Raw genomic sequence first — 27,147 nt, forward strand, 5'->3', positions numbered from 1 at the left:
CGAAAAATTAATTTGTGACCTATAAAATTTTTGATTCGTGATCGAAAAATAATATGTGACCTATAAAATTTGTGTTTATGATCGAAAAATAAGTTGTGACTAATAATATGATAAGTCGTGACTCAAAATTAATCCGTGACTAATTATTTTTGAATTTGTGACCAATAAATAAACTGTGACTTACAAAATTTTTGAATTGTGATCGTAAAAAAATTTGTGACATAAAATTTTTGATTTGTGATCGAAAAATAATAAGTAACTAATTATATTGTTAATTTGTGACCAAATTGTATAGATCCGTGACCTAAATATATTTAATTAATAAAATAATTAATTAACTAATTAAATTATAAATAATTTTTAATAAAAATCTGATTTTAGGAATTTGAAATTTGTTTTCTTGTTTTTGAAATATGCCATAATTAATTTCTTAGTTATGAAATTTTCCCTTAATTAAACCTTGTACCTCATTTTTTGTAAAATGATCTTTAAAGACAGGTCATTGTGTAACTTCTACTAAATTTACATGTTATGAAGATTGAGGCCAAGTCCACGGCCCGTAGCCCTAAGCCCATTTCAGCCCAATCCCAGATTTAAAATATTTCAACCCAAATCCTCCAAATCTCAATCCTTAAACCTTGGTTTCTCTCGCTTCGCTGCAACTGAATTCTCAGCAGTCGCCTGCAGCTTCCATTGCCAAATGGGACCTAAATCCAGGAATCCCTCGAAACATCAACAAAACCCTGCCAAAAAACGAAACATCTCTAACGGTGGGGTTTCTTCACAGCATGCCTCTTCTCTCCAGCTTGAAGATGATGTTCCTGACTTTCCCCGAGGTTCTCATTCTATCTGTGTGCTTATGTTAATTTGTTTCTTAAATATCAAAGCCGGTGCTTATTATTTTAAAACTTATGCAATGTTTTGTCTATTGATTGATACTTTTTGTCGGGTTTAAGGTGGGGGAAGTTCACTGAGTAGAGGAGAGTTCGATGAAGTAAGAGCAGAGGTTGACATGGAGTTTGAGGCCGAGCATAGATTGTTGAAGAAGAGGAAGAAGGAAAGTAGAGTGCAAAACAGAAATCAATCCTCTGAGGATGACATAGGTTCACTTTTTGGAGATGGCATCTCTGGGAAATTGCCAAGGTTCGCCAATAAGATTACATTAAAGGTATGATTTTTGTAACTTTTCTCTTCTTTTCTGGTTGAGTTTCTAACTTTGCCGGGGCAGTTGGGTTTGTCTTGATTATCTGGGACATTTGTTAATCTGGTATTATAATTGGAGACTAGTCAATGTCCTTTTGTTTGTTCTTTAAGGTTGGGTTGGAGATGGTAAATACTAATTGGAATGGAGATGCATTTATTTAATTATTGCATGATGACTAACTTAGATGGAATGTTTTATACTTGTCTGGAATGCTTGCTCGAAATTTTCGAGGGAAAAAGAAATCTTTATTACAGAAAAGTAGAAACGTATTTTTTTATTTTTTTTTGGAGGGGTGGTGGGGGGGTTGGGGTGTTCAATCCACTTTACATCACCTAGGTCTGGAAATTAACCCAAACCCACTTCGTTTGAACCTCATTTGGGCCACACTTCAAAGGATACCTTAAGAAAGTGCTATTAGGCCATTCTTGAATGGCGACAATAGGCCTACCCCATTTCAAGCATGCTCGTGCATTTTGGTAAGTTAAAATGATGACTAGTGGGCTGAAGTTGAGGCAGAAACATCATCTCTTTCAATATATATTGAAGTCCTATCTACATCTTCTGTATAAGATTAAATCAAACATCTGATTCCTATGTAAGTCGATTACTGTCCAGAAGTTTAGATGTCCGACAATCAACATTCAGCCCCATAAAGCAATCGCCACCCACTTTTCAATTTCTAATGTTCCATTCTTGTTCTGTAGCTTGGACGACTTCTCTTCTTTTCAATATTTCTATATTATTTCTTGCCCTTCATCTTTTTAAACTCTTAGATAGTTCATTTATGTTTCATCCCTTTCTAGGGAATGATGTTTTCTCCCTTACTATACTTTAAAATCCCATGTCGTGGCACTCTTTTTGGTTTAAATCATGCATTATGCTAGTTATCTGTCATGGAAAGCTATGAAGTTTTATGTGTTTTTCTTTCTTGATATTTCAGAATGTTACGGTCGGAATGAAGCTATGGGGAGTGATTGCTGAAGTGAATGAGAAAGATATTGTAGTTAGTCTTCCAGGGGGCTTACGTGGATTAGTTCGTGCTGCTGAAGCATTCGACCCAATAGTTGATAATAAGGTGAAAGAGGTATTGTTCCAGTAATTTCCATCTGATTGCATTTGTTAACTTTTTCAATGTATCAAAATTAATATAGTTTTCATGTAAATTTTTTGTAGAAAGATCATGAGTAGTCATAAGGTGCTCAAATCATTATTTTCTTCCTTATAATTGATATTACACTTGTTTTATGACAGGATGTAGAAAATAACTTTCTTTCTAGCATATATCATGTCGGGCAGCTCGTTTCTTGTGTAGTTGTGCGACTAGATGATGATAAAAAAGAAGTAGCAAAACGGAAGATTTGGCTTTCTCTGCGTCTTTCTTTGTTACAGAAGAGGTTAACATTTGATGTTATTCAAGAAGGAATGGTATGTCATTTATTGTGCTTTTTCACTTTGAACCATTGCTTTATGTCTAAGGATTATTTGTCTTTATCTGTAAAAATCATTCTCATGCTGATGGTGTGAACTGAATTCTCATTAGGCTAATCTTCACTGATCTACGTATTAACTAAAGTCATCATCTTCAATTGTTGGAACTGAACATGTTACTATGGCTAGAAAAATTGTTAATTAGTTGGATTTTAGTATGATAATGCAATTTATCTGCTGCTTGTTATTTCACTTGAGTGTGTAAAGGAGAAACTTCTAAAATTTTCTATGACCACTCCCATGTGTGCTAGTTATGGTGCCACTGAGATGCATGGCTTTTAGTACCTTCGTGGCCTAGCCGTACTTGTGTCATTTTTGGGGAGTTGTGGCAAAAGCTGTCTTCAGTGTTCCTTCTGTCAGTAGAGGTTTTATAGTGGTACGGTAGTAAATCTGAATAAAAATGACAAAGTTGAGGTTTCTCCTGCAATGGAGTATAGTGAGCTTTTCAGGATGAGGAAACTGGCCTCTTAATGCTTTTTTTGATTGTTTTGTTGTTGCTACTTTGTGGTTGCTTTTTTATGTTGAAGAGATGGTAAGTTTTGCTGCTTTTCTGCATGCTTTTACTTCAAAACTGTAATCTGTCCTGCTGTGTAATGCCTAATATTGTAATTAAAGAACTTATCCATGTCATACATGTTCTACAGGTTCTTAGTGCGTATGTAAAAAGCATTGAAGACCATGGTTTTATACTTCATTTTGGATTGCCAACTTTTGCTGGGTTTATGTCAAAACCCAACCAAACAGGTAATCACTCGTGCACTCTGCCTTCCCTTTCTTTACTACCTTGGCTACTTGCTTAGACAGAATGACAAGCAAAAAAGGAAATAAAAGTCAACTTGAAGTCTATAAATCAATTTATTTCAGTTTGACACCCGTCTTTTGCTAAGTTCGATTTTGGTCTTGTTTAGTTGCCTCATTCCAACATGCACATGTTCTTTTCTTAGAAGTCTAGTTTGATTTTAGTGACAAGGAAAGAACTTGGAACCTTAGCACCTGGTGATTATGGGAATATAGATCTTCTAACACTCAAGTTTTCTCTTATATGATAGTTCCTTTCCTGGCACAGCTCCTTAGATTTTCTTTGCAACAAGATCAAAATCTATGTTTGAGTCATTAATTTATATATTCCCGTTATTATTTGCATATTCTTGTACCTATCAAGTCACCAAATGAGTGAGACATATAGGAAGTGTAATCTTTTTTTTTGGGTGGTGAATTGAAGTCATTTGGTTCACTCCTGTTTTTCTCATTCATTTGAGCTTCTTGGAGGGATCTTCACCTGCAGTTTCTCTTTATTGGAATTCCCCGCTCAAATATAATGACAGAATTTTGGCTTTTCATTTGCTTTGGCATTCATGGAATGTTTATCCTTCATTTGATCTTTTCAGAAGGCAGCAACATTAAGACGAGAGTGGGACAACTTTTACAAGGAGTTGTTAAAAGTGTGGACAAGACTCGTAAAGTAGTCCATTTGAGTTCGGACCCTGATTTGATTTCAAAAAGTGTAGTATGTTCCTTTTGACTTCCCATATTCAATTGCCAACTTTATCCTCCCCCATTGGAAATTGTCCTATTACTTAAAATATGTTTTATCATACAGACCAAGGATCTCAAGGGTATTTCAATTGATCTTCTAGTTCCTGGCATGATGGTTAATGCTCGTGTGCGATCAACCCTCGAAAATGGCATTATGTTATCTTTCCTTACGTATTTCACTGGAACTGTAAGCATGCTAATTTTGATTGTATTCATGATGCTACATATTAGTGAGCTTAATGTTATATTCACGTGTTCATACCATCTATCTCTGATCTTTTCACAGGTTGACATATTTAATTTAGGTAATACTTTCCCTACCTCAAACTGGAACAATGTTTATGCTGAAAATAAGAAGGTAATGTGTTCTATGTTTCTGTTCAATATACACTTCGCTTCTATCAGTGTTTTGGAATTTGATCTGCATATAACCTGTTGACAGAGCTTAAGTTTTCAGGTTTAAAGATATATAGGTTAGATTATCCGCTAGCGACATAATTTCATTGTTTTATCATTCATTTGCTATCTTTTGGAGCTCTCAAGTGGGGGCGAATCTTGCAATACTCTGATGACTATGTCTAGATTTTTTTTCCTGTTTTTCTGTTCTTTTTATTTTTAGATTACTTACTGTGTTCTAACTAATATTTGTTATCGGTGTAGGTCAATGCTCGGATATTATTTATTGATCCCTCAACCAGAGCTGTTGGTTTAACACTGAATCCTCACCTTGTTGGTAACAAGGCTCCATCCTCTGTAAGCACCTTTTCCCTCTACCGTCAGTGTGAAGTTTTTCTTTCCACTGTGCCAGTGTTGTTCAGCATATGTGGGAGCTCCAAGTCTTATTGATTATTACTGGCTTTTATTAGCTTGCTCGGACTTCTAGCTTGTGCTATGCTCATCCTTGTTTCTCTGAGCTCTCCCTTTATAATATCCTGCTCATGATACCCTCCCTTCAAGAAAAATATGAAGTATCCTACACATTTCCATATGCATTCATCTGTCTGATTATTCTTAACTCTCTCTTAAGCAGCTTGTTAAATTGGGAGATATTTTTGATCAATCAAAAGTAATCAGGGTTGATAAGGGGTCCGGCCTTCTACTGGAACTTCCTACATTGCCAATTTCTACCCCAGCTTATGTCAATGTAAGTTTATTACTAACATCTTGTGCAAGTCCTAAACATTCTGCCCATGCAAATAAATTCGTCAATGGGATTTTTATTTGGGGGGATGATTGCAGGTGACTGATGCTGCTGACAAGGATCTCCGAAAATTGGAGAAGAGTTTTAAGGAAGGTAACCTTGTTCGTGTCAGGGTACTTGGATTTAGGCATTTGGAAGGGCTTGCAACTGGTACTTTAAAGGTAGTTACAGTTCCATTTGTCAATTACACTTCAAAATGGATTTCAAGGTCAAATGCATGAAGCTGGAGAAAATTGTATGTTATTATGAGTCAATTGATATTGTGCCACTCCTAAATGGAACAAAGGTTGTATTATTCCTACAGATTAGGATGAAAAATGGAATTATTCTTTTGTAAATAAAATGCTGTCCCTTTGAACTATACTCGTGCAAATAATTTTCTGGAAAACCTTTGTTGCTATTTCATTCGGTAATTTGCTGCAGATTAGCTGGATAGAGAAGTAGACTATCTGTGTACAAAACTCTTCTAGGAAGAAACTGCTACTTGTACTAGTTTGCAAATGTTAAAACATAAAGTAGAAGATATCGATCCTTGTAGTCTGGAAGCCTCTATGGAACCAAGGCATAAAGTAAATGTATCTCGATCGGGGATATTGTTTGTTTTATTGAAGAAGGCAAGACAAAATGAGCGCATGCATCACCTAGTTGAGTACATTTAAGATTTTACGTTTTTAATTGATGAGTGCAAATGGAGTTTAGCTCTGCCAAACTTTAGCTTGTTGAACTTCGACTTATTAGACAATGATTGTCTTTGCTTGTTTATCTGATGGGTTGTCACGTGGTACTGCATAATTTTTATGAGGTCCTAGTTTTACTGGTCAGCTGGTGGTGACATCCCCCTTTCCCGCAATTGATGATTATGAAAATTAATAAGTTCTCTTGGGTAATATGTCACAATATTTTCCTCCATTCTAACACTGGAATATGTAGCTGCTATGTTTCTCTCTGTAGGAAAACCTGATCAATATATAATTTTGCTTCTCTTTACTAGGAAAACATGTTCAGCATATAATTTTGTTTCTCTTTCTCTTGAGTAGGCTAGTGCCTTCGAAGGTTCAGTTTTCACTCACTCAGATGTGAAGCCCGGAATGGTGGTAAAGGCTAAAGTAGTTGCAGTCGATATATTTGGTGCAATTGTGCAATTTGCTAGTGGTGTGAAAGCACTATGTCCTCTTCGACATATGTCAGAGTTTGAAATAGCAAAGCCTAGGAAGAAGTTTCAGGTTGTTAAATATAGAACTTTTTGCAATATGCTTTTTATATCAGCATTTTCTGGACAGAAACGATTGGCCTATTGCTTTAGCGTGTTTTGTCTTTTGCTAATCATTGTTAGTTCTGTTAATTATTTACAGGTTGGAGTTGAGTGTGTTTTTCGTGTTCTTGGCTGCAAGTCCAAGCGGATTACTGTTACACACAAAAAAACACTTGTATGCTTTCTCTGGCTTAATAATGTCATCAAATTTACTTTTAATAATTTCTTCATTTCATGTGCTTGGATATAGTTATGTAATTATGTTTACGTCCAATAAGCTTTTGCTTGATGTTCTGAAGCTTGAATTTAACCTACATATGTTGCTTTAAGCTTAAACCCTGCATCACAAGTTCAATATCCATCCTTAGGTTCAAGTTATATACCAACTTTCATGGGTCAAGTTCATGTTTATTTGATATTTTTGTGAAAGACCCGGTTTATCCAACAATTTTGTTCTACATCATCAGTTTTGCCATGTTTCATTGAAGAGTGTCGAGTTTGAGTGAAAAAAAAGGTCATGTTTTTACTGGTCCATTTTATGTAGCCCAGCATCTTTCATCTTTAAATTGTCTTCATGTTCGGACGAGCATGATTTTTATGATGCTTCCAACATAGGGGATATCTTCTAAGTGTGATTTATCAATGTATCGCGTATCTATACTCTGTAGGCATTTAAAAGTCCCTTGCCAATATACCTCAACTGATAAGAAATTCATCCCAATAGTTGTGCCCTATTTTGACCTATAAAATTGTAGTTGTTTGGTTCTTTGCAATGTCTTTCTAACTTGTAAGAACATGGTGGTTCAGGGTTCTTTTTAGAAATCTCATTTATAACAATTTAAGATAACTGATCTTGATTTAATCTGTTTTGAAAGTTATGTTGCTATATCAACAAATGAGGATTAGCTGCTGTCATTCATACCATATAATTAGCATGTTATATACTCACTCCTCGCCTCTGCAGTGGCTTATGAAACTAGGGCAATGGTAAACAGTCTCTTTGCACAATAAAGCCATTATCAAATTTTTTTTGGCTCTGAAACACCAAAATAAAACCAATAGTAGTTAGGGCCATGACAGCCGGGCTACACTTTTTTTTTTACACAAAAATACCAATTAAAGTTGGACTTACGAAGGCTGATTTACAATTTTCCAATTGAACTTGTTATGTGTCAGAAACTTCCAGTCCATGTTCATGTTGTTGCCTGACCTTAATTGGTTTTCATTATTTTCTTTTGGTGGGGTTTGGGCTGGGGTGGGAGACAGAATTCATTTTTCCTTACAAAGGACAAGCTAGAAAGCACAACGCCTTTATCTTATTCTCTGATTTATGTTGTCTTTCTTCTGTAATGTAAATTTTCTGTGTCCGTTTCAGGTGAAGTCAAAACTTGAGATTCTTAGTTCTTATGCTGATGCAACTGAGGGATTAGTCACACATGGATGGATAACAAAGATTGAGAACCATGGGTGCTTTGTCCGGTTTTTCAATGGGGTACAAGGATTTGTCCCTAGGTCAGTTATAAGGCATTTAGTATCTCTTATGGATTTTGTTTTGTAGCTTGAGAACTGTGCCACTGCTTAATGCTGTTTATGGAACCTATTTATGAGTTGATTTTGAATTTATTTATGAACATATTTTTCAAAACTAAATTAATTGAATCTAATGAAACAATGGACATTATATCTTTATGGGAGGTGCATCTGCTTTGTTGTGCATGTGGCTCATATAGAGTAGAACATAGGCCCTGGATCAAATGGGCCGATGCCGGCGCGGAGTGGAGTAAGAGGAGCGGAGCGACAGCATCGGCCTTGCGCGGGTTTAATTCACTGTCTGGTTGTTAGGGACGTTGAATGGGTTGGGGGTGCGGGGGCAATGCCCCCGCGGTACGGTACAGGGGTATTTTCTATATGGGCCTTAAAGTTTTATATGGCCCTAGGCTAGGGTTAGTATAAATAATATGTTGTAACCCTATTTTTCACATTTGAATAAAGAAATCTCCGCTTCGCTCTCGGGGACGTAGGCACACCGACGAACCACGTAAAATTCTTGTGTTGATTATCGTTTTCATCTCTTTAATATTGCGCATAAAATCCAACATGCTTCCAATAGCATTAATGGCTAGCAATTCAATTTTTCCTCTGCTGTTCATTATCGTACACTAGATTAAGCCTCAGTGCCAAAGATGGTGAATGGCTGATGGTGTGACCAACTTGCTTACCAACCTGTGAATGCTGTAAAGTTGCTAAACTGCTGCGAGAAAAACTGACGCATCAAGGATTCATCCTTTTATCATTATGATTTTTCTTTTTTCTTTTTTTCTTTTTTTATAACCGTGGGTATCCGAGTCAGCTTACGCGCACCTCGACTAACCCACGAGACTTTGAAGTTTACAGTCGGATATTCACCTCAATGGCTCTGAGAGGACTCGAACTTGTGACCATTGGGGAACAAATCCAATGTTTGACAACTAAGTTACCCCTCAGGGTTAAGGATTCATCCTTTTATAAACCTCACAAGTTGCTTGATCACACTTTTTAGTTCTTCGTTTTGTCTTTCATGGACAATATCTAGAAACTAGTGAGTCGTGAATGTATGAAACTTTGCTTTTGAAGCACATCAACTCCTATTTGATGAATTCTTCCATCTTCTTCCTTACAGAATTCTACTAACTGCTGCTCTTGAATTTGTACTAATTTCACCCTACTTCCTCATAAATTCGAGTACCACTCTCCATTACCTTCCTCGTACAAAAAAAGGGTTCCCTGAAACGACTTCTAACTATTCCAACAGAAAGGTACTTTGTGGGTTTTGACCTCATTAGTCAACTTGCTTTCTTCATTCCTTGAATGATTCTTAACTGTTTAGCTAGATTACTCCATTAGCTCCATGAGCTTCCTCTTTTAAGAGCTGTGCTATATTGGTAAATAAGGTGTTATGGTAAACGTTGTTAAATAGCATTGACCTATTAATTCTACATCTCTATCTATATATCTGTTTGTATGACTCTCCTTCCTCATTTTATTTTGTCTTGGACTTGGACTGTAGCTTGATAATGGGGCTTTATGGCCATTCTTGTGCACTTTCTCTAGGTCTGAGAAATGCCAACAGAATTTTGGATGTTTGTTTGTTTATTTGGTAGTCACACTCGATAATGTGTTATTCATTGCTTGTACAAGTATGTTTACAGCTGCTTAAAAATGGTCTGTCTCATAAATGTGTGAAAATCCTCTGCATCTTTTGTCATATATCTGCGCCATATTCTGTACCCTAGCCCTCCCACCCTCAGGAAAAAGAAAAAGATATTCACGACTGTCTAAATTTATGATACTTTCTTTCATTTTCTCATGGCATTAACATGTTGCTCTTCTATGTGGCAGATCTGAACTTGGATTGGATCCAGGGAGTGAAATAAGTTCGATGTATCATGTTGAACAAGTTGTTAAGTGTAGAGTTATGAGTTGTATTCCTGCCTTGCGTCGAATCAACCTCAGCTTGAGCATGACCTCTTCAAGGTTCATTTTTGAACTTCACTGGAATTGATTCCAAGGCTGTGAGCAAATTTGATATTATTAACCTTTTTATTTGCTAATATTTCTTGCTGGCGTTTCGTAATTAATTTAGCCCTTGTTTGACAACCTTTTAAAAATTTAAATTGTTTGATATAATATCATTCTACACCACACATTCACACAATAAAATATTCTACACACAAACTAATTAAGTTTCTTTGCTTTTTAACTACACATTCTCCAAAAATACTATTTAAAACTCTTTAATTTTTCAAAAAATGGGTGTCGAACTGGGCCTTAATACTTTATCGTACCAGAGTACTTTTCTTTCAGGTTTTGAATATGATTTAAATACAACTTATATATTTATACATACATATATACAAATTAATTGGTGAATCATTAAATTTATGGGACCTACCATAACATATTCACCAATCAATTGGTGTGCCATGTCATCGGTGCTTAACATAAACTAAGCATTGATGCCCATTAGATCATTTCCCATATAGTATATATATACTATATATATGTACATGTATATGTATGTATGTAGTTCTTTTTTCTTATGTTCTGTTTTAAATTTTTTTCCCCCCCTCTCTCTCTCTCTCTCTCTCTCTCTCTATGAATTCATATTCTGTTTTGGAAAAATCTAAGAGGGTAGCTGGGGATAATATTATCAAACCGGGAAGCTTATACATATATGTGTGTGCGCGTGTGGTTTTTTTCTTATGTTTTTTTCTATTTTTTTTGGTATTGAATTCTCAATATGAATTCATATTCTGTTTTGGAAAAATCTAACAGGGTAGCTGGGGATAACATTGTAAAACCCGGAAGCCTATACATATAGTTCTTTTTTCTATTGTTTTGTTCTAATTCTTTTGTATTGTATTCTCTATATGAATTCATATTCTGTTTTGAAAAAATCTAACAGGGTAGCTGGGGATAACGTTGTCAAACCCGGAAGCCTTGTCGCTGGAGTTGTTGACCGAATTACCGCTCATGCAGTTGTCCTGAATGTCTGTGATGCTGGTCCTCTGAAGGGCACAATCTCTCCTGAACACTTGGCTGATCATCATGGTATCACTGAACCTTCTTAGTATGATGATTCTTGATCTATTTTTGGATTCTTCCAAACTTATTTCTGTTGCTGGTTGCAATATGCTTATGTTTGCTCTATGGATGTGATTTTGGTTCAACTGCATTGCAGGCCTCTCTGCTCTGATGTATTCTCTCTTGAAGCCAGGATATCAGTTTGATCAGCTCTTGGTTCTTGGTAGTCATCTAATCTTTTTATTCGTTCACCAGTTCTGCTAACATATACAGTAGCTGTTTCATTTGCATTCCCTTAAATAATAGTCGGTTTCTCTGGTTATGCCTGTCAGTGTAAATTTTCTTTCATAACTCTCGTCCTACATGTCTGTTGTTTTCCGATATTAATGGAAGATAAGAAGGAAAATGCAGTATATGTCTGGTGAACTCTGGAAGACTGCTGCTATATGCTAAGAAAGAGCAAAAATGTATTGCTGTCCATAAGATGGCCCTACACGCATACACATGCATGCATGCATGAACGCACATGAGATGATTTTCACTTGTTTGTATTAGAATCCACTGAATGCTCGTTTCTGAGCTTGAATATTGAATTCAGTCTTCTGGATACTCAATTTAAGGCTGATTTTAGTTTGCATAATTGACTGTGCTTTTGTTCCTCTCTCGTGTGGGCGAATCCAATATGGAAATTGATGTTTGGTTTCATCTGTTGCCTCTCTGTTTTAGCTTTGGTATGCACTGGTCTTCTTGTTAAGTAGTTGGTTATTTATGTCAGAATCTTAACGTGGAACGCCATTGAGTGGAATTTCCTGCTTGCTTAAAGTTTGGTTTTATGTCTTATCTTTTCTTGACCTATTTAGTTTTGATCTTTACTTCCTGGATGAACTATTGTCACTTATTTCCACTATTTGTCATCAAGCAGGTCTTTTTAGTTTTGTTATGTCCTTAACATATTTTTGAGATTAACTAAGAATGCACAACAAAACACATCTTGTGAAATTCTTTTGCTTGTTTTGCTAGCTTGACAGTGAACTTTTGGCAGTTAATTTGCTTTCCATCATTGCAGATATTGAAGGAAACAACCTCGTACTCAGTGCCAAGTTGTCGCTTGTTAACTCAACCCAACAGCTTCCTGTTGATGTTAGTCAAATTTGTCCTCACTCGGTGGTGCACGTAAGTGTTTTGGTATCCTTTTAAATTGTGGTGTTTTTGTTAAAAATTGCATTGGTTACTTGTATCTCCTCTTTTGTGTGCATTGCTGCTTCAATATTATCTTCATCTAGTGTTTATAATTCAAAAGAAAATATAGTGTAGCAAAAGAAAATCTGAAGCTTGAATCACAGAATCTCTGAGTTTGTCGGTTTTAATCTCTCTTGCATTGCGAATTTTTCCATCACTGATGTAGAGTACCCAAATTCATTTCTGAACCAGGGTTATTTGTGCAATATAATTGAAACTGGTTGCTTTGTACGCTTTATTGGGCGTTTGACTGGTTTTGCTCCAAAAAGCAAGGTATACATCCGAATTTCAGTGGCTCTTTTCTTTGCATGTTTCTGTATATAAATAAGCAACAAAGATTGATACTATTTGTTCGCCACTTATGTTTTGCATTTATCTATTTATTTGTTGGTTGGTTTGAAGGTTACTGATGAAAGAAAATCTGATCTTCGTGAGATGTTCTACATTGGACAGTCTGTTCGCAGTAACATAATTGATGTATGTGAAAAAGTGGGACTTAGTTTTGGTGTAACATTCTTCAGGAAATTATGTTTTGATCTCTCTTTTTACTTTATTTCCAGGTGAATAGTGAAACGGATAGAATAACTTTGTCATTGAAGCAGTCACTCTGCTGTTCGACTGATGCATCTTTTATCCAAGGGTACTTTCTTTTGGAAGACAAGGTACTGTCTAAAATAATTTTTGCGTTATCTGTGTGAGAACCTAGATTGAGAGAACGGACTTCTGTTATGAGTAGAAGAGATACCTATCATGAGTTTATATACTGTGGCTTTGAGACAAAATATTAGAAACCCTACTAGGACTTGTATCGCATGGAAATGTTGTGTTCTTTGTTTCTAGATACAAATCAATTCAGCAAACCTTTGTTCTTTGTATTTTAGGGTATTGGTTTCTAGTTATAAATCAATTTTCAGATTTCTGAGTCATTGTGATGTTTTCAACTTTTTGGTACAAGAATGTTTTGCTAATTTAGAAGTCTATTTTAAAGCGATTTTACTTTCCAGTGAATAAGTTTTAGGGCATGATTGGTAAGTGTATATAAACAGTTAAATTAAAAATGGAGTCTGCCCTAAGTTAATATGATCCCTTGCTCTTGAATTTATTAATTAGCAGATCTTATTAATTTGTAGAACATCTACTTAAAATAATTATTTCATGTATATTTTCTGTGATAGGATATTTGAACCGAACTGGAGAATTACACACTCTCAGAAGCAAAAATAAATAAATAAATAAATAATAATAATAATAATAATAATAATAATAATAATAATAAATTGGAAGAATCCAATAGTATATTGAAAGATAACCGTATTGATAACAAGTCCAGGGCTCTATATTAGAGAGGCCCTCTCTCTCTCCCCCTTCCCTTTCTAACTGAACGTCAATACGTGAATGCTTCCCTTACCCTTTCCTCTCATATTTATTTACATTTCCTACTCCAACACTATGACACTTCTACCCCTATCTAACTCACTCCTGCTGACTTGGCGACCTCCTCCTTCCTACTTGCATAGGTGAACTGTATTGGGGGTCTATCATTATCCGCTATCCTGAAATACACCTTGTCCTCAAGGTGGAAGCTAGGAAATTGTAGTTTGACAGTTTCGAAAAGGCTTCCAGTTTGCCTCATATTCCAACAAATTCTTCCACTTGATTAAGATGTCGGGACCCCAGCCTTGTTGTTATGATTAGGGCAAACTCCAAGAACAAACTCTGGTTCCATAATGAACTCCCCATTTGCTGATAGTTGGGGTCGAAGAGACTAAAGAGGTTGCACGTTGCCCATGGCCTTTGGAAGCTGAGATACATGAAAAACGGGGTGGATGGCTGCAGTAGGTGGGAGTTTCAGTTTGTACGCGACTTTGCCGATCTTCGATTCCATTTCAAACAGCCCATACTACCTCGGGGACAACTTCTCAAAAGGGCGCTTAGCTATGGACATCTGGCGGTATGGACGGAGCTTGAGGTAGACTAGTCCCCCACTACAAACTGAATGTCACGGCGATATTCACCTGCATTGTCCTTCATCTTCAATTGAGCTCTAAAGAGCTACACTTTTAGCTCCTTCAGAGCCTCATCCCGATCAAGCAATTGTTGTCCTATAGACGAACTAGTTGGCGTATCTTTCTCAAAGGCCAGAATTTGAGGGGGCTCATGGCCATACATAATCTGAAAAGGGGTGTGCTTAGTTGTGGCATGGAAGGAGGTATTATACGAAAACTTAACCCAATGTAAATATTGACTCCAAACCTATGGTCGACTAGTTGCAAAACACCACAAATACGTTTCCAAACACCCATTTACGACCTCCGTTTGACCATCGGTTTGTGGATGGTAGGCGGTATTGTGCTCAAGGACGGTACCTCGAGCTTTGAATAGTGCGATCTAGATTGTACTCATAAAGATCCAGTCCCTATCGAAAACAATAGAGTTAGGCATGCCATTTAGCCAAACTACCTAGCGTATAAACACCTCCGCAATTGTGGGGGCGGTAAAAAGGTGCTTCAAGCCAACACAATGCCCGTATTTGCTCGTACGATCCACGACAACCAAAATTGAATCAACTCCACCTGACCGCGGCAACCCTTCAATGAAATCCATTGAAATATCCTGCCAAACTAACTCAGGTACCGGCAAGGGCTACAAGAGACCACCTGGGGACAACATGACATACTTATTATGCTGACAGACCCTACATTCCGCCATGTACACCTTCACCCTTTTCTTCATCCCGTGCCAAAAAACTTCCTTGGTGACTCGCTTGTACGTCTTGAGAAACCCTAAATGTCGCCCAATCTTAGTGTCGTGACACTCTTGCAACATGAAGGTCACAAAAGGCGAACTGCTGGGCAACATGTCCTTCCCATGGTAACATAAGTTGCCATCTATCAACGCATATCCAGCCCTCACAATGATTCCCTCATGTAGGCCTCGTACCAGTTTTCCCGGCATAACATCTGTAGCTACCTCCTTGATCTCCTCCAGCTGAAGAACCCTAGGGGTGGTTAAAGCTAGGCAATGCAGTGCTGGCTGAATTCTGGAAAGAGCATCTGCAGCTTTGTTCTCCAATCCTGGGCGATACTGAATATCGAAATGGTATCCCATCAGTTTGGTGAGCCACTTCTGGTGATCTTCACTCACCAAATGCTGCTCCAATAAGAACTTCAGGCTCCATTGATTAGTTCGAACCACAAAATGTCTGCCCAACAGGTAGTGATGCCATTTTTGGATAGCGAACACTATGGCCATTAACTCTCTCTAAAAGACTGATTTCTGCCCCCACTCTGCGGTAGAACTCTGCTGAAGAAAGCAATAGTATATTATTGAAAAATAACCGAAATGATAACAAGTCCAGGGCTATTATAGAGGCCCTGTCTCTCTCCCCCTCCCCTTTCTAACTGAATGTCAGTACTTGAATGCTTCCTCCTATCCTTTCCTCTCATATTTATTGACATTTCCTACTCCAACACTATGACACTTCTACCCCTATCTAGGTTACTCCTGCTGACTTGGCGGCCTCCTTCCTTCTTGCATAGGTGAACTGGATTGGGGGTCCATCATTCTAATGCCACTACGTACTTCTAGGTAGTTAGAAAGTTTTCATCATGTTAATTTAGTCTATATTTTTATTATTTTTAAGTTATCAATGAGTTTGGTGTACATCTCTAATAAAAAATTAAATGCAATGATGGTACATGAGGAAATACGAGATGAAATCTCATAGCAATTGCTTCATCACAAGATCATGGTAGAGGAAGACGAAGAAAATATAGATGATGACCTTTTATCTAAACAAAGATGAATTAGGTGTCCTTTATTCATGTATTTTTCTGGACTCTTCAAATCCCACCATGTTGTAGCTCATAGGGTACTTTGAGGTATACAATTCGAGATTTCGATATTCGCAAAGAAATCGACTACTCTAGATAGTTGATTTTCTAAGAGACGTTATTATATTAATTATTTTTTTGATATTTTGTATTAATTATTATATTGTAGAAATATTAAATTATGGCTATATAGAACATGATCGGTTCCATTAATTTTTTCGTTTTAAAATGTCCGAGGTTTTTAATTATTGGGACGTCAACCTTTACATAGAAATGAGTGGTGGATAAGTGAATAGTATTTGTGGGTGTCCCGAAATGTGTGGTTAAAAAGTTGCTTATAAACATTAGCCAAACATAGGCTTAAACTAAATTATTTTTTGGTGAACGTTAGAAATAAGCTGCTTATTTTACTGCATCTTAAGTGTTACTCTTCAAGAAGTACTTTTGGACTAAAAAATAAGAAGTAAGTTATCCAAATATGTTTTGGGATAAATTGTTACTTATATATATAAAATTAAGCTTGCACATAGAATTCTGATCCTATATCTATTATTTTATCTACTTGGGGCATCAGAGGTGGAGAAATAGGTGCAAAGATTTGATCTTGTTGCCTCTGTTTTAGGGTTGGTTCTTCTGCTGTAGTTTTCCGAAATTTCTGGTTATGCTCTTACACTTCCTTGATTGACTATTTTGCTCAACTTGAAGGAATTAAAAATTTTTACTTCCTTCTCAGATTGCTAAGCTGCAGTCATTGGACTCAAAGGATTCTGGGTTGAGATGGGTCGATGAATTCGACATTGGCAACGTTATCGAGGGAAAGGTTCATGAAACTAAAGATTTCGGTGTTGTTATAAGTTTTGAGAAGTATATTGATGTGTTTGGCTTCATATCACATTATCAATGTAAGTCATTTTGATGAAAATTGGCAAGAAAATGTTGTGTTTAAAAATAATATTCACAATAAAATTGTTTGCAGTAGCCGGAAACATGCTGGAAAGGGGCTCCATTATCCGGGCTTCAGTTCTTGATGTTTCCAAGATTGAGCGCCTTGTGGATTTATCTTTAAAGCTAGAGTTCGTTGATAGATCAAAAGGAGAGAGATCTACTGTGCTTACTCACAAGAAGGTTAGCTTTAACACCTATTGCATTGAGAGGGTCTCTTTCTCTTTTGTCATGTCCCCTTTGGCGTAGCTTCTGTATTATTATATCTTTGGGAGCAATTAGTTCTCTCTCCTTTTTTTTTTTTTTTTTTTTTTTTTTTTTTTTTTTTTTTTTTTTGAAGGTAAAAAAAAAAGATTTTGTTTATTTTGTTATTTTGTTTAGTTTAGTTTTTTTTCTTTCTTTTTGCTTCCTTGATTATTTATAGTGTGGATTCTGAAGTCCAGCTTCCCTTTTATCATGTGATTTATACCAATTCTTACTGCAGAAACGTAAAAGAGAAGGACATGATGAGTTGGAAGTGAATCATACTGTAAATGCAGTAGTCGAGATTGTGAAAGAAAATTACTTGGCATGTGTTCTTCCTTTTATTTTCACTTCATCATTTACTTAATAAGCATTACTGGAATAATCACACTACTATTTACAGTGATATTTCATTTTTGGACAGGTTCTTTCAATTCCATCATATAATTTTACTGTAGGCTATGCATCGCTGTCTGATTACAATACTCAAAAGCATTCTCAGAAGCAGTTCACCGTTGGACAGAGGTAACTCGGCCATGGCTTCTCCTGCCCTGGGCTAGCAGTCGTGTGACAACCTTCTTCTTCTCGTGTCTTCAAGGGTGGTGATAGTGTTGGTGTATGCTGTACTACAGTGCACTCAAAGCTTATAATAACCACATCTGACTTTCATGTCAGTTTGTTCTGGCCATAAGATAGATAATGTTTCCCGTGAAAATCAGAAAAATGAATGCGTGCCTTGTAGAGATTTTTGGACAGATAATCGCTTTTTAAATGAGTCATAGAGGGCATATTGGTTTTTTATTAGCCATGTATACTGTGTCTGGATTTATCATATTATTCTAGAGCTGCCAGGGAAAATAAGCTAGAAGAAGACAATCAGAGATAAGATACTGTGAATATTTAAAAGGTAAAAAACGTAGGGCTGGCATTTATAGATGGAAAATGTTTTGAAGATAAAAACTACAATGAACTTCTGGAGATATTGAAGGGGATCAATATGTAATCGAATCGGTTGAGCATGCAAGGCATAACAAAATTTATAGGAGCTATTAAAAAAAAAAAAAATGAAAAAAATGTGATTGCATTTAATACCTGATGTTCGTCCATAAGAAATGTAAAGAGACCTGGGGATCCTTATTAATTTCTCTCTTTAGCATCATTAGGTGACTGGTGATTTGAATTATCTGAAACATCACAAGGTTTGCTTTGGCTGTGAAGACGTGCCTTTTATGGACATCTTGTGCTCCTGTTACAAGGATTCTGCTGTGGCTACCTAGTGTGTTGACATCACCCCAATGATCTTACATTGCATATGATGCTCCCTTGCATGTTCTGTTATCTTGTGTGTGGGTTGTGGTTCATTTAATAAATGAATATAAGGACATATGGCCTCTTTAACTTGACAATTATCAACTACTTAGCTGCTTGGTATAGCCTTTAAATTGGAATGTCCATTTCATGCAGTGTTGTTGCCACCATAATGGCTCTTCCAGCTCCTTCAACCCTTGGAAGATTGCTGCTGCTGCTCAAATCTGTTAGCGATGGTGTTGAGACATCCAGTTCCAAGAGAGCAAAGAAGAAATCTAGCTATGACATTGGATCTATGGTGCAGGTGGAGGTGGGGATCCCAACTTCGGAACGTTCAAGAACTGAATTAATATTTCAAAGACCCTTCTTATAATTTTATTGTTCAGTCTGGTTTTCATATGCTTATGTCTTCTATTGATTTGCAGATCATTGAAATAAAGCCTCTCGAACTAAGAGTGAAATTTGGTTCCGGATTTCACGGGAGGATACATGTAACAGAGGTCTGCAGTTCTTGGCACTTTCATTTGGTTGATGGTTGATTTCCGTTCTGTTTTAGTTCAATAATTTCCTATTTGTGTAGTTCTAAATGATTTAAATACGCATCGACAGGCTACTGATGATAATTCTACTGAGAATCCGTTTAGTAACTGCAGAATTGGTCAAACACTAACAGCAAGAATTGTCTCAAAGGGTAATAAGTTGGAAAATAACAAAGGAAGACATCAATGGGAGTTATCCATTAAGCCTTCCTTGCTTAAAGGTAAAATATCATCATCTTATCATCCATCCTATCACACTTCGCTTAACATTGTCATTGAGAAACTAATTATTCCAAAAGCTTTGCTTATCATTTTCAGAATTCTTTTTTCTGTTTTTCATGTCTTGTTATACATTGTTTTTTATGTTGACCCTTTTAGTTGGTGATACCTTTTTTGGTTAATGCATTTGAATTACCTTGCTACAGGGCCCAATGTCATAGATGGTGGGTTGCTGACCAAAGATTTTACTAATTTGTATGGTCAACGTGTGTCCGGTTTTGTGTACAAGGTTGATCGTGATTGGGCCTGGCTAACTATCTCTCGAGACGTGAAGGCTCAGTTGTATATTCTTGATAGCACATGTGAGCCTGCTGAACTTGCAGAATTCCAGAAACGGTGTTATGTGGGCAAAGCTCTTTCAGGTTATATTCTTAGTGCAAATAAGGAGAAGAAGTTGCTGCGTCTGGTTGTGCAGCCATTGGCTACTGGTCCGATGGAAGTCGGAGAAAATGGATCAAGTAGTCTCCGAGCGTGCCACATATGTGAAGGCAGTGTCATTGGTGGTAGAATTTCCAAAATTCTTCTTGGTGTTGGTGGATTGCTTGTTCAAATTGATCAGCACCTCTATGGTAAGGTTCATTTCACTGAGCTGGCAGACTCATGGATCTCCAACCCGCTTTCTGGTTATCACGAAGGACAGTTTGTGAAATGCAAAGTCCTGGAAGTTAATCGTTCTGTCGAGGGCAAAGTTCATGTTGATTTATCGTTGCGGTCAATTTCAGATGATTTGATTAGCCAAGGATTCACTGAACTCAGTAGTGGCATGTAAGTTACAGTTTAACTAACTATGAATAATGGAACTTTTTTAATAGAATATTTTTATTTCTGTACTTGAGGACAAGTTGAGAGAGTCGAGGGGACTGGTAGAGTATGGAGGAATAGGAAACTTACACTCAGTTGCCTTCGCTTTTACTTGAGGACAAGTTGAGAGAGTCGAGGGGACTGGTAGAGTATGGAGGAATAGGAAACTCACACTCGGTTGCCTTCGCTTTTCCTTTCTCTCTCTCTCTCTCTCCCCCCCCCCCCCCCCCCTTTTTTTTTTTGAATATTTTTATTTCTGTACTTGAGGACAAGTTGAGAGAGTCGAGGGGACTGGTAGAGTATGGAGGAATAGGAAACTCACACTCGGTTGCCTTCGCTTTTCCTTTTTTTCCCCCCCCCCCCCCCCCCCCCCCCCTAATTTAGATGTTCCCATTGTAGCCCGCTTGCTATTGGAATGATGAATAAAGACACTTTATCTTTCATTCCTCCCCTTTCCTTCGTAACATTTTGTTGATCCCCTCCCTTCCCCAATCCTCTCTCTTAGTGTTAAATATCTTTTAACTATCAGGTGTTGCTTGATGCCATTATTGAGTTCTCACCATAATCCCAATTGATATAACTAATACATGTACGTATCACAAGTCTAAATTGACTAGTTTGTATCGTAAATATTATGCTAGTCATTTCATTTTTTGGTGTCTAAATGACTAAAGTTTTGTACTGATATCTTCAAAGTTCACCTTCATCTTCTTTTCTTTTTTATTAAGAGCGAATATCTGACTCATACATGATAGATGTGTAGGCATTAATTCATACGGTGATACTTTGTTATCAAGCTATGAATAACTGTACAAAATACATGTGCGCATGTATGACTTCATGCATCCATGTTAATCCAATAGATGAAGTGAAATATGTACAAAATGGACAAATATGGAACTGTTTAACTGTATGAATTTCAGTTTCCTGCCTTGGTATAGATTTTTGAGGGTATTTGATGAAGCTGATTTTTGCTTATATGTGTATTTCCTAGCTTGTCCTTATAATAGTAAATTTTTTGCAGCCCTTCTTCTAGCCAACGTGTGGACAAGATAGAAGATCTTCATCCTCACATGTTTGTACAGGTGTCAAAAACTTTTCCTCTATGAGAAAATGTTTCACGTGCTTTAGTTTTTTGGTTTGCCATAGAGGTGTTTTGCTCGAAATATTTGATCCTAGTTGCTTTGGCATTCACTTACTCAGTTCTTGTTTTTTGAGATCTTGATTCTGCAGTGGTTTTTTGGGTACTTACATCTTTATGAGTAGCTTTTTGTCCACTGAACTTCTTAGTAAAGTTTACTGCCTTACTTCTCTAAAGGCATTGGTTTTTCCATGGTCGGAGATACTTATTTTTTGTGAGATTTTCTGTTCACTCTGTTAAGATCTTTAAATGTGCAAAAATCCAAATTTTTTTGGGACTTATGAATCATTGGCACCTTCAATATTATTGCGACGCAGATGATTTCTTCTAATAATGCCGCAAGGTTCCAGAGCCCAGAGACTTTATGAGTCTTATCTGAAAAATTATTACAAGAAACACGAATGGAGGATTGTCATTTAAGAAAAGTAGCTACCCCTTTGCTTCAAAACAATTGAAACTTGATTTAGTTTGGGAAATTATTGGTTAGTTGTGCATCCCATTGTAACTGCTGATGATAGCTTGATTTAGAAGTACCATCCATGGTTGCTTCTGTTCATTTATTTGATAGTTTAGTGCCACCTGAAATTTTAGTTTGTGGACAGAACCATTAGGCTGGTTTATTTAATTATCTGGTTGTTTAGCTGTGAGAATCATGGTATTCTAATATATGACCCTGAATTTGAACCGTACACTGCCTCCTCCCAAATCATAAAATTTGGTGATACCAAATTTAGGGGGAAAAGTCAGGACTTCAGATTTATATCATTTCGGTTATTTATTGCCAGGTATATTTCAGTAACCTTATGCACTTAAGACTATGCTTGCCGCATGTTCATTTTTTTATAATAAATTTACCAATCTGTCAGAACATCGGTTCTGCTTTTGTTCTCCAAATTACTATCTCATGATATTTTCTCTTCTTTGGCACTGGGCAGGGTTACGTTAAGAATGTTACTCCCAAAGGATGTTTCATTATGCTTTCACGCAATGTGGACGCGAAGATCCTCCTCTCCAACTTGTCAGACGGCTACGTTAAAGATTTAGAAAATGAATTCCCTGTTGGGAGACTCGTTATTGGCAAGTAAGCATATCGTTTATCGTGCTTCCATATTGATGCTAATATTAAGAAGGTACTGATATCCACCCACTGCAGGGTGCTATCTGTGGATCCACTGTCTAAGAGAGTTGAAGTGACTCTTAAGACATCTAGTGCAACCAGTGCACCAAACTCTGGCATAAATACTTTGGATAGTGTTACTGTTGGGAATATTATTTCTGGGAAAATCAGACGAGTGGAATCTTATGGGTTGTTTATTGCCATTGATCACACTAACCTGGTGAGTGGGTGATTTCTTTGGTTTCATCATTTTAACTACTTGACTCGGTATTTTATATCATTTATAAACATGTTTATATTAAAATTATGCATCAATTCTGGACCTGATTTCTCGTCGGGTGGCTTTTAGTGGACGATACATTAGGGTTTATTGAAAAGTCAATAGGAGCATTGATGTCTTTTGTAACATCAGTTCATCCTTTGCACTCTTTGTTATTTATATCTTCAGTAATCTATCTGCCTGCATTTGTTCATAAGCCAATTAGTCAATGGGTCTGTAGTTTCCGGACATGCATTATTTTCGAGTGACAGTTTGTGTCTTTGTGCATTCTGGTTTTATGTGCTTATGGTGTTTTCCTTGGCCTAGGTTGGATTGTGCCACGTGTCAGAAATTTCTGATGACCATGCAGACCATATTGAGACAAAATATAAAGCAGGGGACGAAGTGGCAGTAAAAGTTTTGAAGGTACATGTACTATACAGAGCTGAATAGGGGATATCAAGCAGGATACTACGACATTAATAAGATTTAGAGGAAAGAGGAGAGAATCCAAAAAGTAAAAGATAAGACGAGATGTAAAATAACAACCTTCTGAACATAAGAACTACTACTTAATCTTAAGGTGGACTCAACTTCAACTGCTGGTGGTAACTTTATTTTCAAACCTCAGCTTCACGATTTTTTTTCCTCACTTAGTCCAAATTATCATAATTTTCGCTTTTCCCTATGAGATCAAACGTTTATACCTCAGTACATAATTATTTTGGTTGTTTGTTGATTATAAGATGCTCTAACCTTGGTGTTTACCCCAGATGGAAAATACGAATTTAACTACTATTTCAGATTTCATGGAATCCATATTGCCTCTGTCAGTGTTCATTAAAATAATAGAAGCTGTATTTTTTTTATTCTTACGTTTCTAATCTATTTTTAGGTGGATAAAGAGAGAAACAGAATATCTCTTGGGATGAAGAATTCATATTTTGAAGATGACAAAGCAGTGCAAACATATTCTAGAGAAAGACATGATAATGAAAAAAATGATTCTCTTGTAGTCACTGAGTCTACAGTGTTGCCACAGAATGAAATTGAAAATGGGCTGCATCCCATACTAGCTGATGTTGAAGCTAGAGCCTTCATTCAACCCCTCGAGGTTCCTCTTGATGATATTGAAAGCTTTGACATCGAGGATGATGCTAGTCAAAGTATGGCCAATGCTACTAATTCAGATACCATTGGTGAGAAAAACAAGAAGGAAAAAAAGAAAGCTAGGGAAGAAAGGTATGTGCTCTTCAAAATTTATTATTCTTCCATTTTATATCGAAGACTTCACTGTAGAGATTAGTCAAATTTTCTGATGCAAGTAGTGCTATTTGTTTTGAATTATTCTGCTCAGGGAACGGGAAATAAGGGCTGCCGAGGAAAGACTGCTGGAAAAGGACATCCCAAGGACTGCTGATGAATTTGAGAAACTTATTAGAAGTTCCCCAAATAGCAGCTTTATTTGGATAAAATACATGGCACATATGCTATCTTTGGCAGATGTTGAGAAGGCACGATCCATTGCTGAGAGGTACGTAATTTAGTTATGTATGCTTCTTCAATAAAGCAACTCTTTCAACTATTGATTTAAAAGAGATTTGAAAGAAACAAGATGAAATTTTCTGACATGTACTTGAAATTGTTATTCAAATTCTACCCAAGGACAAATTCTACGTGGTTTTTTCCCCCCTTCATTGACAATTTCAAAAATTTTGGTTCATATTTGTTTTCCCTGCATTGTTCATATAATAGAAATCATTGACCAGTCGATACCTGGGAATTGTTGAGACTTTATTGAACCTAATTCAAGGTTTGGTGATATACTGAAGGTAAAATAAACGAAGTGGATACTCTTTATCAACTTCACTTGGTTGAGTGGCATATACAATTGAGTCCTTTATGTGGAGAATTATTTGTGACACTTTTGCTAGCATGAAACTGTTGGTAAAAGTATAGATTCGTAGAAGAATCGAGCTGGCTTAATGTTTTGAATAAGTGTTTATTTCTCCTTTTCCTACCATCCCATTAAAACCTCCGACACTAGTATCAATAAAAACATTTTGCATTTGCTGCTCTCTACATCTCTCATCACTTAATTAGTTTGTGTTTGTTTATTCAAAGGGCTTTGAGAACAATAAATATACGAGAAGAATCAGAGAAACTGAATATCTGGGTTGCTTATTTCAATTTGGAAAATGAGTATGGCATTCCTCCCCAGGTATTATGAAAACCCTTGACCCTCTTTTTCTGGCTTATCCTTTTCAAAATCTTTACACTGATTTAATAAAGAATAACTACTATTTTTAATTACAATGTACACTAGGATTTCCTAATTTGCTATTTCCTCTTCAGGAGGCTGTAACAAAGATATTTCAAAGAGCATTGCAGTATTGTGATCCCAAAAGAGTGCATCTTGCCCTTTTGGGAATGTATGATCGTACAGAGCAACATAAATTGGCTGATGAGCTCCTAGACAAAATGGTGCGGAAGTTTAAGCACTCATGCAAGGTAAACACTAATGGTTTTTCTTGCATTTCCGTTTCTTTTCCTCACAATTCTGAGCTGGATCCTTACCACATTCAGGTCTGGCTTAGGCGGATTCAGTGGCTTTTGAGACAAAATCATGATGGGATTCAGTCTGTCGTAAATCGTGCTCTTCTAAGCCTTCCTCGACATAAGCATATTAAATTTATTTCACAGACCGCCATTCTTGAGTTCAAGTGTGGAGTTCCTGATAGGGGACGGTCCATGTTTGAGGGAATGTTAAGGGAGTATCCGAAGAGGACTGTCCCTTCCAATACTTAGCTCCTGCTTCCTCTGCAAAATATGTCATACTATCTCGGTTTTGTGAATTGCAGTTCTTATTTAAGAAGTATCTCGAGTATGAAAAGTCCATGGGTGACGAAGAACGAGTCGAATCTGTAAAGAGGAAAGCATTTGAATACGTCGATAGTATCCTTTCTTGAGGCTGAGAATCAAGTCCAATTTGCAAGCTGCTAGTAAAATGTCTGTTCAAGTCATTGAGAGAGTAATATGCTAACAAACATAAACAGCAAGAAAGTGCCTAGATGATAGCAGTTCGGTGATGGAGGTGAGTGATGAATACATCTTAAGTTCATTGTCTGTTAATTCAGTGAATTTTGTGGGAATCATATATCACTGCATTGACATGAGGTAAGATGCTCCTCCGTGAATTGTGCATGTTATGGTTCGAGAGAAACAAGTGTGTTTTGATAATTATTTGATGAGCTAAAACAGTTTGAATTTTTTAAATTGGGCAAGAAAATATGATAATAAAATAAAAAAGAAACTGAAAGTGAGAGTGAGAGTTGCTTGATTCCATTAACTCTGAAACAATATCCGACGAAGAAAGGTTGAACAAGTTATCAAAAACAGACCAAATACTAAGCACAAGTCATCTAAGATAGGGCATTAATTTGGTGTTCGGCTAATAAAATGTCGTTTTTAAGTCATTTTTATCTATAGATTTTGTAGTACTCACTAATGTATTCATTTTTGTCTATTTATAATTTACACAAACACTGCCCAAACACAAAGAAAATGATTTTCTCACAGCCTGTGGTAGTTTTGTCGATTTTACCAACCATATAAAATGTGTTCAAAGATCGTCTAATTCTCCATAAAGGATCATTGTCCGAGGAACGAAGTACAGGTTTAAAGCTGTTTGGTTGGAAGAGCAGGCTTGTGTGCTATTCGATGTAGTTGCTGAGGTGGACGATTGGGGTCAGAGGGATTAACTTGTCCAACCCCCCACCCAGTTGCAAATGGGGACGTGGAATAGTTGGGCAGCAAGGGTGGTTCAAGATTGGGAAAATTAATAAGTAATAGATTAAGTATGACATATTTCAAAATTAAGAAAACAAATTTTAAACTTCAAAAATTAAATTTTTATTAAAATTTATTTAGGATTCAATTAATTAAATAAATATATTTAGGTTACATATTTATATAATTTGATCACAAATTAACAATTTAATTAGTCATTTATTATTTTTAAATCACAAATCAGAAATTTTATGTCACAAATTAATTTATTAAACATATATTTTACTAATTAAATATATTAAGGTCACAATTTCATGTAATTTGATCACAATTATCTAATTAATTAGTCACAAATTAACTTTTGGACACAACTTATCAAATTATTAGTCACAACTTATTTCTCGACCACAAAT

At 36.4% G+C, this 27,147-nt stretch overlaps 1 protein-coding gene across 1 annotated transcript; it reads left to right on the forward strand.

Annotated features, from left to right (window-relative positions):
- Window positions 1-642: 642 nt before the first annotated feature.
- LOC111399496 (rRNA biogenesis protein RRP5) lies at window positions 643-26,223 on the forward strand. The gene is given in 39 exon segments (XM_023026848.1): window positions 643-836; window positions 957-1,168; window positions 2,145-2,288; window positions 2,456-2,629; window positions 3,337-3,436; window positions 4,081-4,199; window positions 4,293-4,415; window positions 4,515-4,586; window positions 4,889-4,981; window positions 5,259-5,372; window positions 5,468-5,590; window positions 6,467-6,652; window positions 6,782-6,856; window positions 8,057-8,193; window positions 10,060-10,194; window positions 11,126-11,271; window positions 11,402-11,467; window positions 12,311-12,417; window positions 12,676-12,756; window positions 12,886-12,960; window positions 13,044-13,145; window positions 17,050-17,218; window positions 17,293-17,441; window positions 17,743-17,826; window positions 17,926-18,026; window positions 18,966-19,119; window positions 19,235-19,309; window positions 19,419-19,569; window positions 19,774-20,392; window positions 21,453-21,513; window positions 22,505-22,650; window positions 22,723-22,906; window positions 23,273-23,371; window positions 23,841-24,187; window positions 24,303-24,479; window positions 25,070-25,166; window positions 25,301-25,456; window positions 25,532-25,769; window positions 25,772-26,223. Coding segments are annotated over 39 exon segments (5,670 nt in total). The 5' UTR covers window positions 643-700; the 3' UTR covers window positions 25,915-26,223.
- The last annotated feature ends 924 nt before the right edge of the window (window positions 26,224-27,147 follow it).

Source organism: Olea europaea, chromosome 9 (assembly GCF_002742605.1).
Source record: "Olea europaea var. sylvestris chromosome 9, O_europaea_v1, whole genome shotgun sequence".
NCBI lineage: Eukaryota > Viridiplantae > Streptophyta > Magnoliopsida > Lamiales > Oleaceae > Olea > Olea europaea.